The 17,539-nt window shown below is 39.2% G+C and overlaps 1 protein-coding gene across 1 annotated transcript in view; it reads left to right on the plus strand.

The window, feature by feature from the left end:
- Positions 1-2,103: 2,103 nt before the first annotated feature.
- Positions 2,104-17,539, plus strand: part of LOC144636703 (spermatogenesis-defective protein 39 homolog) — a 50,386-nt gene continuing 34,950 nt past the window's right edge. Inside the window, exons 1-13 of the mRNA XM_078495894.1 lie at positions 2,104-2,129; positions 2,235-2,269; positions 4,739-4,986; positions 6,142-6,249; positions 9,310-9,519; positions 10,796-10,878; positions 10,980-11,048; positions 12,209-12,301; positions 13,533-13,566; positions 13,682-13,784; positions 15,544-15,571; positions 16,096-16,169; positions 17,281-17,371. Of these exons, the coding sequence (XP_078352020.1) occupies positions 2,121-2,129; positions 2,235-2,269; positions 4,739-4,986; positions 6,142-6,249; positions 9,310-9,519; positions 10,796-10,878; positions 10,980-11,048; positions 12,209-12,301; positions 13,533-13,566; positions 13,682-13,784; positions 15,544-15,571; positions 16,096-16,169; positions 17,281-17,371 (1,185 nt within the window). The 5' untranslated portion in view covers positions 2,104-2,120. The remainder of the gene's footprint in view (positions 2,130-2,234; positions 2,270-4,738; positions 4,987-6,141; positions 6,250-9,309; positions 9,520-10,795; positions 10,879-10,979; positions 11,049-12,208; positions 12,302-13,532; positions 13,567-13,681; positions 13,785-15,543; positions 15,572-16,095; positions 16,170-17,280; positions 17,372-17,539) is intronic.

Here is a 17,539-nt window from a genome sequence, read left to right on the forward strand (position 1 = left end):
TAAAGGAAACTAACGCGAAAGAGAGGTAAACATTTCAAAATCAGGGCCCGCGCAGCAAGGTTTTGCGTGGGGGGCCTAAGACGGATGCGAGAAATGCATTTATAAATTGCAAACTAAATTTTATTCCTATAAAGAAACGTTGCTCAACAAAACTTGCGATGAGACCGTCATTCAGGCTCACCAATCCGTGAAAAATTATATTAAAAAACCGACTTCTCGCTGATTGAGATAAAACCTGGACCATAGAAAGAGGAGCAATAATTTCATGCTCATTGTTAGAAGATCAAAGTCGGGACTGTTCGTACCTCTATCAACTGGACTCGACAATCACCTGAATAATTAGTTTGGGAATCGCCTTATAAACTTAACCCAGTCATGAGTTAGGATCGAAATTAACCCATTACCTTTTCCCGAGAGGTCCGCTAGGCCGCTTGCAAAAAGAAGGCATTTAAGACATAAACATGTACTAGCACAAGGCTAAAACTGAAATATTATTTGATAATTATAGCGACTTATAATTATGACAATGTTTGCTGTTAACTTATCTGCACGTCTATTTTGCCAGTAACTTTTGTCCCTTACAACTGAACTAAGGAATTTTTTGCCTCGTTAATTTTTATTTATTTATTTATTTATCTATTTATTTATTTTATTTTATATTTATTTATTTATTTCTGCGCGGTCCCTGAAAATGAAGGAAATTAACGCGACATCACAAAGAAAAAAACGTTGTTGATAAAACAGGAAAAAGTTTATTTCAACACTAGGCGTATAATCTTAAACGGAGGCAATGTTCGTGGAATTTTCACCAAAAGCGAAGCGAAGGAATCTGACCATTTCAAGCGTTTTTCACAATTTCAGTGATACCAAGATTTCCATTCTGATAAATAATTTTTTTTTTCCTGGGAGCAAGAACGTCAGTCTGCACTGTATCAAGAAATTGGGGCAAAATAATGGAAACTAAGGTCATGGAAATCAACACTCCACTAAATTAACGTTAACAAAATTAACGCGACTAAAATTAACGCGAATTTTTGAAATTCGCGTTAATTTCATGAAGCGTTAATTTCCTATAATAAGGTAAGTTTTGTTTATAACACTCCTTTCCCCGTCACACCGTTTACCCTAGCCCAGGACAGCTTTGTGAATGAAGAAATGGGAAGAAGGTACAACTCTTTCACAAAAGTGACAAGTGTTTTAGTAACGATCATCTATTTGGCCTTTTTGCTGTCTAATTAACAAATAGATTCCATTTTGCCGTGCGTCTGTTCAGTTATAGATCACAGATGACGTCAAAATGTGGTATGAACAAAAGAAGTGGCCCACGAGCCGAAGGCGAGTGGGTCACTGATGTTCATACCACATTTTGACGTCATCTGTGATCTATAACTGAACAGACGCACGGCAAAATGGAATCTATTTGTTTTATATAATAACACAAGACTTCAGCGCACTTCAGTGTGAGCAATGCCGCCGTACCGATGAGCTAAGTTGTTTTGATTTCACTATTAAGTTTTCGTTAACACGAAGCACTGTTAATCCGATTGAATAAACAGAAAAATGGTCAATTAAAAGTCAATGAAAAAACTAACCTTTATTCCGATTTGGAAAGTTGTTCAAATCTGTAAGCATTAACCGAAGCGTTCAACCGCAATTCGTTTGTTTCCCGTGGCGTCGTCCAACTGTACAACATCGGTCAAACTTTCTCGAATAATTCACTGTCTTCTTCAAGCTTGTTTCGCCCAGTTAAATTCTTCGAAAGGTGAACGATGCTTGGCCTATTGTTTCTCACTGAAGATTTGTAATTAAGCTGAACTTTTTTGCTTTGTTGTGGCCCCGCAAGTTTGAAAAACTTTGCCGACAACTCTGATTTGGACTATGAACTCTGATCACGCGCGCGAGTCACACCACCGCGTGACGTCAACTATGTGTCTGTACTCTAATAGATCATAAGTAAGGACCAATCAAAATGCGCGTAGAATTCAGGTTATTATATAAAAAGTTTTGCACCAGAGGCCCCGTTACAAACCCGCTGTGCACTGGTAACGAGTTGCGTAGACACTCTGTTTCAAATACACGAAGTAGTTTATCGCCGTTGCGGAAGTGTGAAACATCACAACATGGCGGAGGTAGATGACAGGTTTTAATTTCTTGTCGACCCTTATCTTGTGTTGTTTTACGATGTGCAATACGGTGTCAACGTTTTGTTCAAACTAATTTCATTTTATTTCCAGTCTCCGGCAATGAGTTTCCGTCAGTTGAGATCAAGGTGAGAGTCTAAATGTTAATCCATTTCACATCTTAGCGGGCATCTTAGCTAGAACATGTTTTTTGAGCTAAGAAATACGATCGCCAGTTTATCGATAACATTTTCAAAAACGTGTAAACAAGTGATGTTAATACATACTATTAAACCCACCCACCATGTACCACTGACATAACTGCGTGTTAAAAAATATATGAAACCTTGTTGGAGTAGAGTTCATTCAGGGGTGGGGTGGAGCTCCAACTTTTCGGCAAACTTTGGCACACAATTTAACTAAAAATTTTACTGGATCCTCATAAACATCATACTAGTCAAACTATTCAAGTGTCAGTTTGTTGAGGCATTACAAACGGCAAGTTATTCATCGACCAAACAAAGTGAGCTATTGAAGGCAAAGATCTTCAAAGATCTAATTGTGATTAGCTAATGTAGTGGAAGCAACAATTTACAAAGCAGAGGATAGCAAAGGGTTAATGAGGCCTTCCAATGGGGGAAGCGGTGTCAAAATGTCGCATGTTTAGACTGAGAACCATGTCGCCTAGGCAACAGCTGTAAATGTCGCTGTCGTTTTCCCTCTATTGTGTTGCTGTCACATTTCAGTGCTGCAATGATGTTGCTTGTAGCTGTTTAAATGTTCCTGTGTTGCCAGTATTCAGGGTCGTGTCACTTGTCGCTTTTACCCCTTGGAAGGCCTAGTTTATGTGTGACACGGGAAAACGAAAAAAAAAAGACTATGTCGCGTGAAAATAGGGCAAAAATTAGACCATAAGGCGAGAAAATAGCTGGAAAAGACACATGATTTGTGAATTCTGCTGTCACAAAAATAGATGACACATGATTTAGATAAAATTTGTGCGTGAAACAGGATCACAACCCCCCTTCCCCCCACCCCCAAAGCACTACAACTCAAAGCACTACAACTCTATGGGTATTTCCAAAGAAATAGAAGACGTGAAGATCACCGAGGAAAAAAACAAAGATCTCAAGATTGAAGCGAAGATCTGAAATTGGCCAAAATTCGCGTGATCAAAACACTCAGATATAAAATTGTCGAAGATCAGCTTAAAAAAAACAAGATTTGCCAAAAAATTGCGAAGAAAACAAAGACCGTGGGTACCCATAGAGAGACTCACAACCTGGCAACTGCTCATACAAGTCATGAGGTGCCCTTGCTAAAGTTCCAAGACAATCCTAGTCATGTGGGCAGGATAACCATTGTCATGGCAACCAGCATTAATTTGGTTTTGACGTTGGGGGACTATCATGCAAAAGGGTTGAGGATGCTCATTGTCTTGCTAAGGGGTGTAAATTGCAAATGTTGGTACAGTGGAACCTCGATATAACGAAGGGTCAAGGGACTGTCAAAATATGTTCGCTATAACGAGGTTTTGTTATATCGAGGTTCTTTTCCATATATTTTACTATTACTGGGGCGAAGAATGTCGTTCGTTGTATCGAGGACTTCGCTATATAGAGGTTCGTTAAATCAAGGTTTCACTGTATCACTTATGGTACTCAGGGCAGAACACCAGTGTTTTGAACCATCAAGGTATCTTTTAGCATTGTAATTAAAGGACCCTAGTCAGCCACGCCTTTGTCAGTAAAAAATCTTGAGATATCACGCCTAACTGTAAAAATCTAACATTAAAACTAAATAATACAATAGGATATTAAAAAATATAAAAATTAGTACCTAACTTAGATGTAAAACTATCTGCGGCATTGTATTTGTACAGTATCCTCTGGAAGGGAGTTCCATTCATTGATTGTTTGATGCCATTGAAATGAGAGTAAAGTGAGAGTTAAATGTTTTGCTCAAGAACAAGGCTGTGCTCTAAGAAAAATAACAAGGAGCCCAGAGGTTCCAAACTATGAGATCCAGGGTGCCCAGCATAAATCTTATATGAAAGAAATAAGATTATCTGGTCGCCCAAAGACAAAAGTTAGTCACCTGAGGCACCCGGGTGCCTTTAGAGCACAGCCCTGAAGAACAGACCTGACCACGCTTGAACCAAAACTGCTCTGTCCAGAGGTCAGCACACTAACCATAAGGTCACTATATGTCTCCCCTTTTATCATCATGCAAGGAAAATGAAAATGCAAGGTTCCACAGACTGTGATGAGTTGATAAGTACAACACACATAATTATTGATATCTTTATAGGGACATGGTCAGCGTTCTTACCGCGCTGACCTGGACACTAGTTTTCACGTTTTGAAAAAAGACCACTGTGGACTTTTTTCAAAACGAGCCATCAGAAATCTGCTTTAATCTTCTCAGTGTTTCACTAAATGGGAAAATTTAGAAGAAAAAAAGAAACACTGAGAAGATTGAAGCAGATTTCTGAAGGTTCTCTACGCGTATTTTGATTTCGGGTTAAGGTGGATTTTTTTCAAAACGTGAACGCTGACCATGTCCCTTTAATTTGTTTAGAACTGTGTTCTTGAAAAATAAAGTCTTATATTTTGTAGGGAATCTGAATCCTTTGATGACTGGGACGATGAAGAGGATAGAAAGCCCAGACCAAATCCCTTTAGCGATGATTTAGGCTCATTTGCTGTCATTGACTCTGATGCTAACTGGGTCAGTCAAGAAGAAGTTGCAGATTTCATGAAACAGTCTCGTGGTTTAGCACTTAATGTTGTTGATAATCATTATGATGAGGATGACAAGGAGCTTGGACCAGCCTGGGGAGGAATGGAGTATAGCCTTGCTGCAGGTATAATCTCTTCAGACTGTTTAGCCGATCAGTCAATCTCGCACCTTGACAAGCTTGACGAAACAAGTGACTCTCAAGATCGGGAGAGTTCCCACTGCATGATCAGTTTGATTCGTTTTAAAAACAATAAAAACGGCTGGAAGTAAAACATCATTGAGTTGTGCTTTTGCATGCCCAACAAAACCTGGGGTGATAACCATTTGTCAAATTATGGTTATAGGAACCGGTTGGGATGACCATCGAATAATGGTAAGGGTTTTTCCAAAATCAGGAAATCAACTGACAGAAAGAGATTGTGCTTACCATTTATAATTTGGTTACCTGTTATTGTTTGTGGTTGATGAGAGACTGGAACTGGAAAACCATGCAAATGGTAAAGAAATCCCAAGGGGGGGGGGGGCGGTACTCCCATAAATTTCAGATAGGGGTGTGCCGCCAAGGTTCTTAAACCCTGACCCTATTTAAGGATAAAGAAAGCGAAAATTGATACCCTTTTTAAGGCCCAAAACCGAAAAAATGACACCCTATTCAAGGGGAGGAGAAGCGTTCCGTGATGACCCAAATAACGGCTAACCGCACATGGCAAGACACAAATCTTTATAAAATCGCTTTTCTAATACCTGAACAGAAAATTTAGTTTTAAGATATCTTTTTTTCGTTTAGCTGGGCGTTTATTTTAGCTAATAGAATTTAGGTACCCTATCTAAGGATCACACCGGGAACACATTGCCAAAAGGAGCAAAAATGATACCCTATTTAGGGACCGAGAACCTCAAAAACCATACCCTGTCGGGCGGCACATACCTTTTCAACGTTCCATTCCGAAAAGAAAAGAGGAATACCTCTGGCAGTACTCCACAATTTTGAAACTAATTTTCCGGAAAATTACCTTTAGTTACCATCTGACTATAAACTGAAATTTTTTGGCTAAAATTAATGGTAAGCACCCCGGAAGGCCAATTTTTTTAGACATCCAATCAGAACTTTCCATGGTTACTTGTTGAACAATGGCTGGTAAAGAAGGACAAAGACTCAGTCTGATCTTATATGGAAATAATGATCAATTAAACAATGTCTTGCCTCAGTTGGTCATTTCTCTTTTGGTTCTGTATTTTGATTCAGCTTAACTATCACATCCTTTTGTTATTCAAACAGGGAAGCCTCGCTCAGATTCAGCCGCTAAATCAGTGCGGACTCGACCACAGCCTTCAACCAATTCTGTCAACCTCACTGCAAATAAGCCAAGAAGCTCTACCTATGAAGGTGCTGTAATTCTACTCCATTTTCTACCACCATCTACCATTTTATGGTTTTTATTTAATGTTTAAATAGTTTTTAAGAAATACTGTACATTAAGCAAACATGCACTTTATAGCCTGATACAAACAAAATGGAAAGATTAAGAAAACCTGAAAGTTTGCACTAATTAAAAGCAAGCTGCGGGGGAGGGCTTTAATTATGTCACATACTTTTGGTTTTCATTTTTCTATGTCTTTTATAAAATTAAGGCAAGAATTCTAAGAAAACTTAGTTATTGAAAGGAGAAGGCTAAATTGAATCACTGTCAGTGATAATTATAGTTATCATTCAACAAATGCGCGTGCTGCCCATTTATGGTCAAAATGTTATTAATAACTTACTGTCATCCGTACATAGAGGATATTACACGGCGGCGCGAAGATATGAATTTTATTTTCGAGTGGTAAAGCAATATTTTACGAATGAGCGCTGCGAATGAGTAAAAATATTGCTTTTACCACGAGAAAATAAAATTCATATCTTCAAGCCACCGTGTAATTTTCTTTTTATTATATAGACAAAAATTATGCATGAAGTAAAACTTAAAACATTTTTATTAATCAAAAATTTAAACACGAGCGACGGCTAAATATGACAATTGAGCAAATTGCCAATTGAAACTGAAAGGCAAAATTTCGCGAACTGAAGCTTTCAGAAGATGTATAACGTAAATGTAAAAACAGTCTGTTTATTAGCTTTCATCAATGTCACTGACAATAAATAATTCGCCGTTTTGAAATCTGTTTCTGCTCAAACTCACCGCTTTTCAACTGATTTCTGATCGCGAAGTCTTGGAATTTCTTGATTTTCCCTCTCTTCGTCTGACTTTTCACAAGCAAGAAGCTCTTTTAAATAATTTCAAGTCATAAGAAGTTTTCTTCTTTGTTTTAGCATTTTCCTGCTCCTCAGTAAGGCATTTATTTTGGCTTCAGTGAACTTCACGAATCGATCTTGATAGCTCGCCATTTCCAACCTTCTTTGACAGCTTTGCACAAACAACCGTGCAAAGGCGGGAAATGATGTCATCGATATCCTCACTAGTGAGGATATGGAAAATACGCCACTACAGTCCCGGATGCAGTTTCGTATGAATTTTACGAGTGGTCTATTTTCCAGTAAAACACACGCGGCTATATAATAAATACCGGTAACACATGTCCTGCGATATACGTAGGTTGAGAAAATTCGTCCGAAGTCTTGTATTTAAAGCGCTACATGATAACAGTTTGATAACCTGCAAAATATGTTTTGTTGACAAAGTGTTGAATAATAAAACAATTATCCTGCTAAATCTTGCAGAATATCATCTGATTTTAGCCAACTCAGCCTACGGCCTTGCCAACTAAGTATCGGGTGATATTCTGTGCAATTTTGCAGGATAATTGTTAATTATACTGACTATAGACGTTCATTTTTGACCTTGGTTAAAAATAATTGGATAATAACTTTTGTCACAAGGGCTGAAAATGTCTCAGCGAAGCTTTTGACTGCATCACACAGTCTTCATCAGCAGTAAGAATGAAAATGAGCTCCACATTGTCAGGTGAATGCAAGTTGTTTAATTGCGCGATAACAGGTGGTTGAAAATGGCGTGAAGATATATTGTGGTGTTCCTCAGGGTAGCCTCCTGGGTCCTCTTTTGTTTAACATATTTATCAACGACCTCAACTTCGTCGTTCAAGTTTCATCCTTGCGACTGTATGCTGATGATACCACAACTTATGCATCAGATTCCAACACCACGGCTTTGGAACTGTCTCTTAACCAAGATCTCGACAAGCTATCATCGTGGTTTTCCTCAAATTATTTATCTATTAATCAAAGTAAAACCCAAGCAAGATTCTGGGAAACTATTCTCAAGAACCTGTACTTCATATAGGTGACTCTACAATAGAAATAACCAACTCGCTGAGGATTCTTGGTGTTCAAATTGATTATGTTGCAGTTCTCCTCTACAAGGGGTACATCCTGCCCCACCTAGAATACTGCGGCCCTCTTTTGCTGGGAATAAACAAAACGTTAAATAAAAAACTCGAATCTGCAAACCAGTATGCTTTGAAGACTCTACTAAACACTGGGAACAGTGTTGATTATGGAACAACATTGTCATTAGGTAATATGCAGTCTCTTGAAAATAGAGATTCCTGCAGTCGCTATATCTTTTATTTAACTGCATTAAGAACAACGGACCTAACTACATTTCAAACTTATTTGAACAACGTACCTTGCGTAATAGCTTAAGGAACGGGTGTCACAACCTTGTCCAACCCTCATATAATAACAGATTTTACCATAATTCTTTTACATATAAAGTAACACACTTATGAAACCAACTGCCTGTTTACATAAAACAATCAACGAACTTAAACGATTTTCGCAAAAGGTTGAACACTTTTAATTTTGATAATTTTAAGACAAGCTGTAAATGTAGCTATTGTTTATCTTAGATTACTAACCGTCTTATATTTTAACCCTTTGATGTATTTTTATCTTTTTATCCTTGTGCGTTTATATATATATATATATTTTTTATCACTTGATCCATTGATTTAAACTAATTATTCAGTATGGGGTAAGGAGCTGGGGGGTGGTGTTAGTTTTGTTCTTGTTTTTCATTCTATTTTTAATGGGTGGGATAAATTTTTTAAATTTTTAATAGCATATACTTAAGTGTATTTTAATTTTAGTCCTACGTTTTATACATTAGCCTCTGGCTCGGACATTGAGGGAGACCTCGTCGCATGTATGGACAATAAAATTGTATTGTATTGTATTGTAAGATCATAGCCCCCATCTCTGTACAATGTTGGGCATTGGCGTCTGATGTGGATGGCTTCCTTGATTTTTCTTTTGACTTCTACAGACTGTGCAATGCAGTCGAAAGCTTCGCTAAGGAATTTTCAGACCTTGTGACAAGAATTATTATCCAACTAGTTATAATAATATAATAATTGCACCATGAAATTATTATATTATCCACAGTGTAACATTAAGTTAATATTGTTTTTTTTTTTTTGTGGGAAGGTCCCAAAGGACAAACTCCTCCCAAAAGACCAGTTCCACCAAGCTCATCTTTCCAGCGATCAGTGACTTCCACATCATCTTCTGCGAGTGCTGTGTCATCATCACCATCCTCGTCAACTCATGTATCAGCGGCAGCTGTAAGGAATCAGACCTCTAAAGTACCAACTACCCAGGCAGCTTTGCAGAGTGTGTCATCGTCAATCAAAGATGGTAGTTAACATAATGTTTAATTCACTAGCTTAAGGGAAGCCTCGAGCCAAGTGGCCTATACTTGCCGCAGCTTATCCCGGTTTCTGTAGCATTAAGCAGCTAGGAATATTTCTACTCCCCCCTAAATGGGATGCTAGTCCATCACAGGGTACCCCCCCCCCCCCAGCATTATGATGTTGCTGGTTCCGATTTATGCACCTGGGTGGAGAGAGCGTGAGGCAATATGAAAGTAAAGTGTCTTGCCCAAGAACACAACACAATGACCCCGGCCAGGTCTCGACCCCGGACCACTTGATCCGGAGTCCGGGGCACTAACTACAGTGGAACCCCGCTTTACGGACACCCGCTTAATACGGACACCTCGGTATTACGGACAGTTTCGTTGGTCCCGACGAAAACCTCATACATTTTCTCTTAAATTAACCCGCTTTATACGGACACCCGTTAATACGGACAACGGACACTTTTCCGCGTCCCAAGTGACAAACTTTCATACATTGTCAAACCCGCTTTACGGACACTTTTTATCCGTGCACTGTCAATTTTCGTTGTCGCGATTATTTGCTAACTTCACCCTGGTCAAATAATGACAGAATTGGACGAGTGAAAACGATTTTATTACAAAGAGTAGCTTAATAGCGTGTCTTTCAAAGGTTTTGTCGAATCTTCAATGAGTTTGTAGAGTTTAAGAACGGTTACGGTCAGAGTTTCAGTTACAAAGGAAATATTATAGAAAACGTTCTGTTGCTGTCGAGATGCGTTTTATTTCTTGTATATAGTAAAGTTGTGTCATTTTCAAATATAATTCCACTGTTGAGTTTACTGAAGTTTAGTTCGAGTGTCCGACTAGCTCGTAAGGTTTTCGTAAAAACTTTTAATTTTATTCACAGTTTGCATTTGTTACAGTTACAGTACAATAAACAACGTTCTGTTGCCGTAAAAACGTTTGCCTTCGTCTTTGTGTCGATAAATCATGTATCCGTGACTTTTTTCTGAGACCCCGCTTAATACGGACACCCCGTTAATACGGACAATTTGGCCCGTCCCCTTGGTGTCCGTATTAACGGGGTTCCACTGTATTAGGCCACTGCACCTTCCTTGCTAGCTTAGTAACCCTTTTTTTCGGTATGCCTGAGCTGTCAGGACTATTAAGGTCACTTTTCACTTGTCTGAGCCCCAGGGAGTATTAAAGCTTTCTTAAGTCCTCCCTGCCTTGGTTATTGTGTCTCAGTAACAACAATGTTAATTATAAAGTAATTTTTAACTTTTTTTCTAGTGATCAGCAGTGCACCTCAGGTATCTGTCACAGAATATAACAAACTTCAAGCAGAAATCCGGCAGCTGAGAAATGATCTGCAGGCAAGTGAATAAAAGTTGATCCAGTGTTTCCCTGACTACCCATTTTCAACAAGTGTTGAATGTCTGGTTGCCTAACAGTGTCAATCATGTGTTATCTTTAGGCCGCAAGAAAAGATAAATCAGCAGTGCCGACAGCACAAGAAACTGTTAAGAAAATCATCCGTGGGCAGGTAGGCCAACCTGGTTGGGGGAGGGGGGTACTTCCCAAAATACCCATTCAGGTATGTGCTGCTCTATGGGGTCATGATTTTGGGCAACCAGATCTAGAATGTGGTATCCATTTTTAAAAGAGATGGTTCTTAGAATGGGGTTAGATTTCCAATGCACGAAAGTTACAAATTGTCAGCAGCTATAACAGGGTGTTTAAAAATTGACCTTTTTCTAGAGCGGGGTATCATTTTGAATGCAATTTCTCACTAAAATGGGGTGCTTCTTTGGTTACCTGGGCAGCACATACCCAACCAAAACATACCTGTGTACCCCAAGGGGAGGGAGGGGGATATTAGACACCAATAGATTGCTTAAAGTTTCCATCAAAACTGAAAAAGTGCAGAAAATATGATTAAACCCATCGTTACCTTAATACAACAGTGAAATAATTTTATAGTGAGCAGTGGTGCACTTCCTATGGTCCTGAAAACTAGGTGCAAGGTCTACAATGTCAATGCCAACTGTCAAATCCAAAACACAGTTTTTGTTTTGTGAAACACAACCTTGTTGCAAAATTTATGTTAATTTTGCTTCTAATTCTAAATCAGAGAATTTGGGGAAATTGAAACCATGATTTTCATGTACTTTTCTTCTTGCATTTTTACAAATTTGCATATTTAAGGTGTGAGGAATACCGAAGCATACGAGTGACGTCATGACTCAGACAAGACTCAGACAAACAAACAGGAATGGCAGACGATTTTCCTATAAAAAGCCTTAGTTTCTAAAACAGCTGGATTTCCTAAACAGCTTTTGGAAATGAAAATCTCGCCTAGATTCTTTTTATTTCTCTCAAAACACGCTGATGTTCGTTGTCTGAGAATGCAATGCTGGTACAAGCAGTACGTATCCTGTACATGGATACGTACTGCTTGTACCAGCATTGCATTCTATTTTTAAACCTTGCACGCTTTGCTATTAGTCCATTAGCATAAGCAGGAACTTGTGAGATCAAAGTGTTTGACCTGCAGGCATGAGACTCACGTATGAAAGTTTGTAGTTATAGTATGACAGTAAAATAACATGATGTGAGTTCCATTAGAAGACAAAAAATCTTAAAAAATAGAAAAGAAACTCCATATCATACTTCTCTCTAATTGTCTTTTTGTTGAAATTTCAGCCCTACACCCTTGAAGTGTACAAATCACTAAAAGATAAATTGTCTCTACTGGACTGTGCCATAAAGATGCATGATGGAAATGCCATCACTACTGTAAGTAGTTTTCAAATAAAATGAACATCACACACTTGGCTGCAGATGTCAAGATAATGCTTTATACACCAAATTGAAGAAATGTTGACCCTGTGAAAAGCATAAACTACATGTTGTATGAAGGATAAGACCAAATGACATTTGAGGCAGACAGCCTACTGCAATAGTACTATTCCATTTATTTATAATCATGATATTTCCTTTCTTTGAGAGCTTTAAAAACCAGATTTATGCAACCTGTCTTATTAAATGTGTTGTTCCATAAATTACGGGGGGTATCCATTCCTCCCCCGCGGAAGGGGTTTCTCCTAAGACCCCCCTACCCCTCTGAAAATTCTATTAAGGCTTCATGCATTTCCTTTTAAGTTTTTGGTCTCAGAGACCCCCCATCCTCCAGAATTTCCAACCCCTTCTGTGGGGGGAGTACGGATATTTTTTCTGGAACCACACAATGTTCATTCTTTCACAGACATGGTTTACGCTTTTCAATGGTCAACATTTCTTCAATCAGGTGTGCATAAAGGATCGCTACTGGCTGTCAAACACGAGGCTCAGCTTTTTTTTTTTTTGGGGGGGGGGGGGGACTTCTATGCCACTAGCCTGTCTTGCCTTGCTGTTGTTTAGTCAACATTCTTCAGCTCATTGGAAATTGGCGACAACAATGTCATCTGTTACACACTAAAAAGTAAAGTCTGTCTCCGAGCCATGAGGCCCATACAGCCGGAGCTTATCCCGGTTTCCGTAGCATTAAGCAACTAGGAGTATTGCTACTCCCCCCTGGATGGGATGCTAGTCCATCGCAGGGTTACCCCCCAGCAGTAAATTCGCCGGTACCCATTTATACACCTGGGTGGAGAGAGGCAATGTGAGAGTAAAGTGTCTTGCCCAAGAACACAACGCAGCGCCCCGGCCAGGCCTCGAACCCGGGCCGTTCGACTCGGAGTCGAGCGCGCTAACCATTAGGACACCGACCTCCCTCTGTTACACACTGGTAGATGTTTATTGGGCCTTCAAAATAGTGGCATCTTTAGAATTGAATGTTCAAAGCGTTTTAAATTGTGTTAAGTCTTAAGTAAGTCCCCTTTCTTTTATTTGTGATCTCTTGATTATTCATTATTTTATTCCATGTATTTGTTTGTTCGCATAATGTACACTCCCATAAATTGTAGACTTAACAGACTTGTTTAAATTTGGTGGTAGACTTAAATGGACAATGCGGCCCTTTTTTCAGGCTGTCTTGTTTATGAAGAAAACAGTAAAGCAACGTAAGTTCTTTTTCCCTTTTGTTATTTACAATACCATGCAACCGTAACTACATGCTGTAGTTAGTGAGTGCCAACTTTTGCTAACGCCCGTTTTATTTAATTTCCACTTAATCAGGGGTCCTTTATGATGAGCTCAAGACACGCCCCAAAGCCGTGCACCACTTGTGTAAATACCTGAGTGAACATTACGATTACACTGAACTAACAGAGTTGTACAGGTAGGTTCTTTTATTATTCAAAATTCTAACCCGAGGAGGCATCATTGAAGTCTGCGCGTATAATATCCGTATATAGTATATACCAGAGAAAATCTCGGTTTGCCCAAAGTGGGCGGGCAAATAGTATCGGAAGTTGTGCAGAATGCCCGCAAGTGGGTATCGGGAGGTGTGATAAATACTAGTTATGCAACGCTTTCGAGTGGTATACTAGGGAATATCCCACGAGTCACTTGTATTTTCTCGGTATACACACGAACCTTTAGGCGAGTGTGTATACGAAGAAAATACAAGTGACAAGTGGGATATTCCATAGTATACCACGAGAAAGTGTTGTGTAACTATTTTATACCATGCCATTGAAAATACCCTTACTAAATCTCATTGAGAATAAGATCGCAGCGCACGATGGGAATGTTGGGTTGAATACCGTCGAATATACAACGGCTTTCCTGTATTCTGATTTGCTGTATTTTCTATGGCATGGTATAAATGCCTGTAAGGTGATTGGTCAATGATGACGCAAGATGAACGAATGTCTGCATGGTGATTGGGTGATGATGACAACCCATCAGCGTAAAAACGTGAGCACTTGACAACAACGCTGCAACAAAATTCTTGCAAACGTTTATAAGAGTTGATTTCCAGCTTGGAGTAAAGGTAGTTTGAGGTTTTATTCGAAGCCTATTCATTTTACAAGGTCTGATTGTAATTATTGAAAAGAGTTCGCGATAACTAACTCGCAGAGAAGTAAGGAAATCCACATTTTCACTTCTGAGTGCTGCTGTCATTTCACAAATTAAGCCCCGAAGACGAAATTTGCCTAGGAACGCGTACGAACATATCTACCAATTTGTCCGTGATTTACGCCCGCTCCAATACCGCGACCGCGATTTATCATGCACAAACTACTTGAACGGAGAAAAGTCTTGATCAGTCCACCTCCGGACGAGATTTACAAGATGATATGCGGCATCAAGATAATTATTTAATACTCGGGGCAGGCTTTGCATTGACAAAGGTGAGAAATTCTTTCGGCATCCTTTCACTGTTAAAAGTTGATCATTCTCATTCCATTCTTCATGTTTGGGCTCTCAGCATAAGTATATAGAAAACATTTGGGCTCAAATGGTAGTTTTAAAACGTTTTGCTGTTTATAAAGTTTATTGCTGAGATCTAGACTTACCATGGTAAAGCGAGTTCGAGTTCGCAAAGCGGCGCAGTGAGCGACGAAGTCGCGAGAGGTCGACCTTCGTCCCGGCGTGTCAAATTAATAAAAACGAAGGACTTTGTCTAAAGTCTAACTTTTGTCTAGCTTAGATCACTCACCACAGTAAAACATGACAAAATGATGTCAAGATGCTGCAGTCGCGTTGCTGTAATTAAATTTACGTTATCATTAATCTTTTCGGGTTTTGGCATAATTTCGCGTTGTTTTGTTTATTCACTTGACTTCAACTAAAACGTATGTCCTCTTTCCATCTTGATGAAGAAAATGCCAGAAACCATTAAAAACACAAGCCGCCAGGGAGTGTTTTCTTCATAAACATCCCAAACAGAAAATTAATTTCCAAGTCAATTGAATAAACAGAAGTGCCAAGATTTCAAGCGAAAGAATTGACTGTAGAAATGGATGAACAGAAAAGAAAAACTGATTAACAGCGGGGGCACCCTAGTGTCAGCTATTTCTAGTATAGGTATGTGTCTTCTCAAAATATAAAGGTATCGTTTCTGGCTTGTTCTTTTTGTTGTTGTTTTTCAGATCTGTGGGCAAATTTGAAGAAGCAGCGGTAAGCACATTGTTTGAGAAAAGAAAGGATTAGAGAAGATTATTACTGAATGGGTTAATACTGATCGCAAAGACCAAACTGGAAGGATATCATCCTCGGTCTTTCTCGTACAGAACGAGTCAAGTGAGGTCTTTACAAGAAAAACCGAAGGACGATATATTCAAGTAGGATCCTGAGCTATTTAGGTTAATAAGAAATTTATAATTATGGCTCTCTTGGAGCACTGCATTGTTGCCCGCATTTTTCCAGCCAAGCAGATATTTTAATGATGTCAAAACTTCTCTCCTAATGCCCGTGAGCATTACAGTCAACTCTCGTTATAGCGGACACGCCCGGGGCGTCGTTTAGTGTTCGCTATAGCGAGAGTCCGTAAAAGCGGGAGTCATTTCCAGTCAAACCTCTATAGCTTTCGCCAGGGATCTGGATTTTGTCCGCAATAGCGGGCTGTCTGCAAGGCGAGAGTTGCCTGTATAGTGTAATCCGGCCAACCACGGTGTGAGTTATATCTTAAATTTTTTTTCCAGATGATTCAATTTCAACAAGCTATTAAGAAAAAAGATGCTGGAGTAAGGTTAACCAACCTTAAATATATTCTCAGGTAATTGCGTTTAAATAACAGAAAGTTCTGCCCTACAAAAATAGTTGAACGAGGTGGATTCAACTGTAGCGGATAGTATGAAATGCATACAATTATGTTATGCTGTTTCTAAGCCCAGCGTTCAAACAACTTCGTAAGAGGATTTGGGGGTAGAGGAAGTAAGGCCTGGTTCAGACGCCGATCTTTTAATGAGCCGAACCTAATTCCTTGAATTAAGTACATGAAAAGATCGGCGTCTGAATCAAATGAGAACGGCTATTTCAATTTGGAACGGCTCACCCGTTCTTCCCGCCTGGCTTGGCCGAGAATTTCGCCTGTGGAACGCCTTTGGAACGGCTTTGATTCAGACGCCGTACTTTTCATGTGCCGATCCTAATTCATAAATTTTTATAATGTATTTTGCCAGCAGTTTACCTCAATTATTGGAACTGTATTAGGAACGGCCTCGGAACGGCCAAAAAGTACGGCGTCTGAATCAAGAGGCGCACTTTTGTCAATTTGGGTCGGTCCAAATTCGAATTGAGTTCGGCTCATGAAAAGTACGGCGTCTGAACCGGGCCTAAGTTGTTAAGAACGACTCAGAGGTTTTGATGAACATAAAATAAAAATAAATCACTTTATTCTAAAAGTGTCAGAGTAATAAGCACTGCTGTGCTAATTGTGGACACTGTAAATAAGGAAAGAAACCTTGTCAATGGAACAGAAATTTGTCAATGGAACAAAAATCATTGTCAATGGAACTAAAATCCCAACTGGCAGGAGGCTGACCAATTGGTTATTTACAAAGTGTAGAGGAGTTGAATTCGGAACGACCAAACGCAAATCTATCTAGTGGCAAGGAGAACGATTTGAACCCGGGACCTCCGGATTACAAGTCCAGCACCCTAACCACTAAGCCACGCTCGCCTCCTTTTATCGATTGAATGGTTTGATCTGCACTACTTGCAAACGTATTCATTGCCTGTTTCTGGCGATTTGAAGTACAGTGTTTGTGAGAAAGTCAGTTAATAAGGAAAAGTTGCACGTGGGAGGGCTTACTTTTTACCAGTTTCTGTTAGCTAATTGTGCCATACTTATCGTGTTTAAAGTTATTTATTTTCTTTCTTCGTAGGCATTATTTTGAAGGTTATCCACAACTGGCTGAGCAAACAACTTATCTAACGGAATATATCGACTTACTAGAACAGCAAATAGCCATTGAGGTACCGTACTTTACTTTAAATAATAAACGTACGTTATGAATTGCTACAGTTAGACACTTGGCGAAATAGTGATCTGCGACTAGCAGTAATTCTCTTTAAAGTAGAGGATTTACCGTTGAGGTAATATGCACCGCCCACGCGATTCTAAACTAATATAGTACCGGTAGT

Source organism: Oculina patagonica, chromosome 13 (genome assembly GCF_052425735.1).
Source record: "Oculina patagonica isolate OP01 chromosome 13, crgOcupat, whole genome shotgun sequence".
Lineage (NCBI taxonomy): Eukaryota > Metazoa > Cnidaria > Anthozoa > Scleractinia > Oculinidae > Oculina > Oculina patagonica.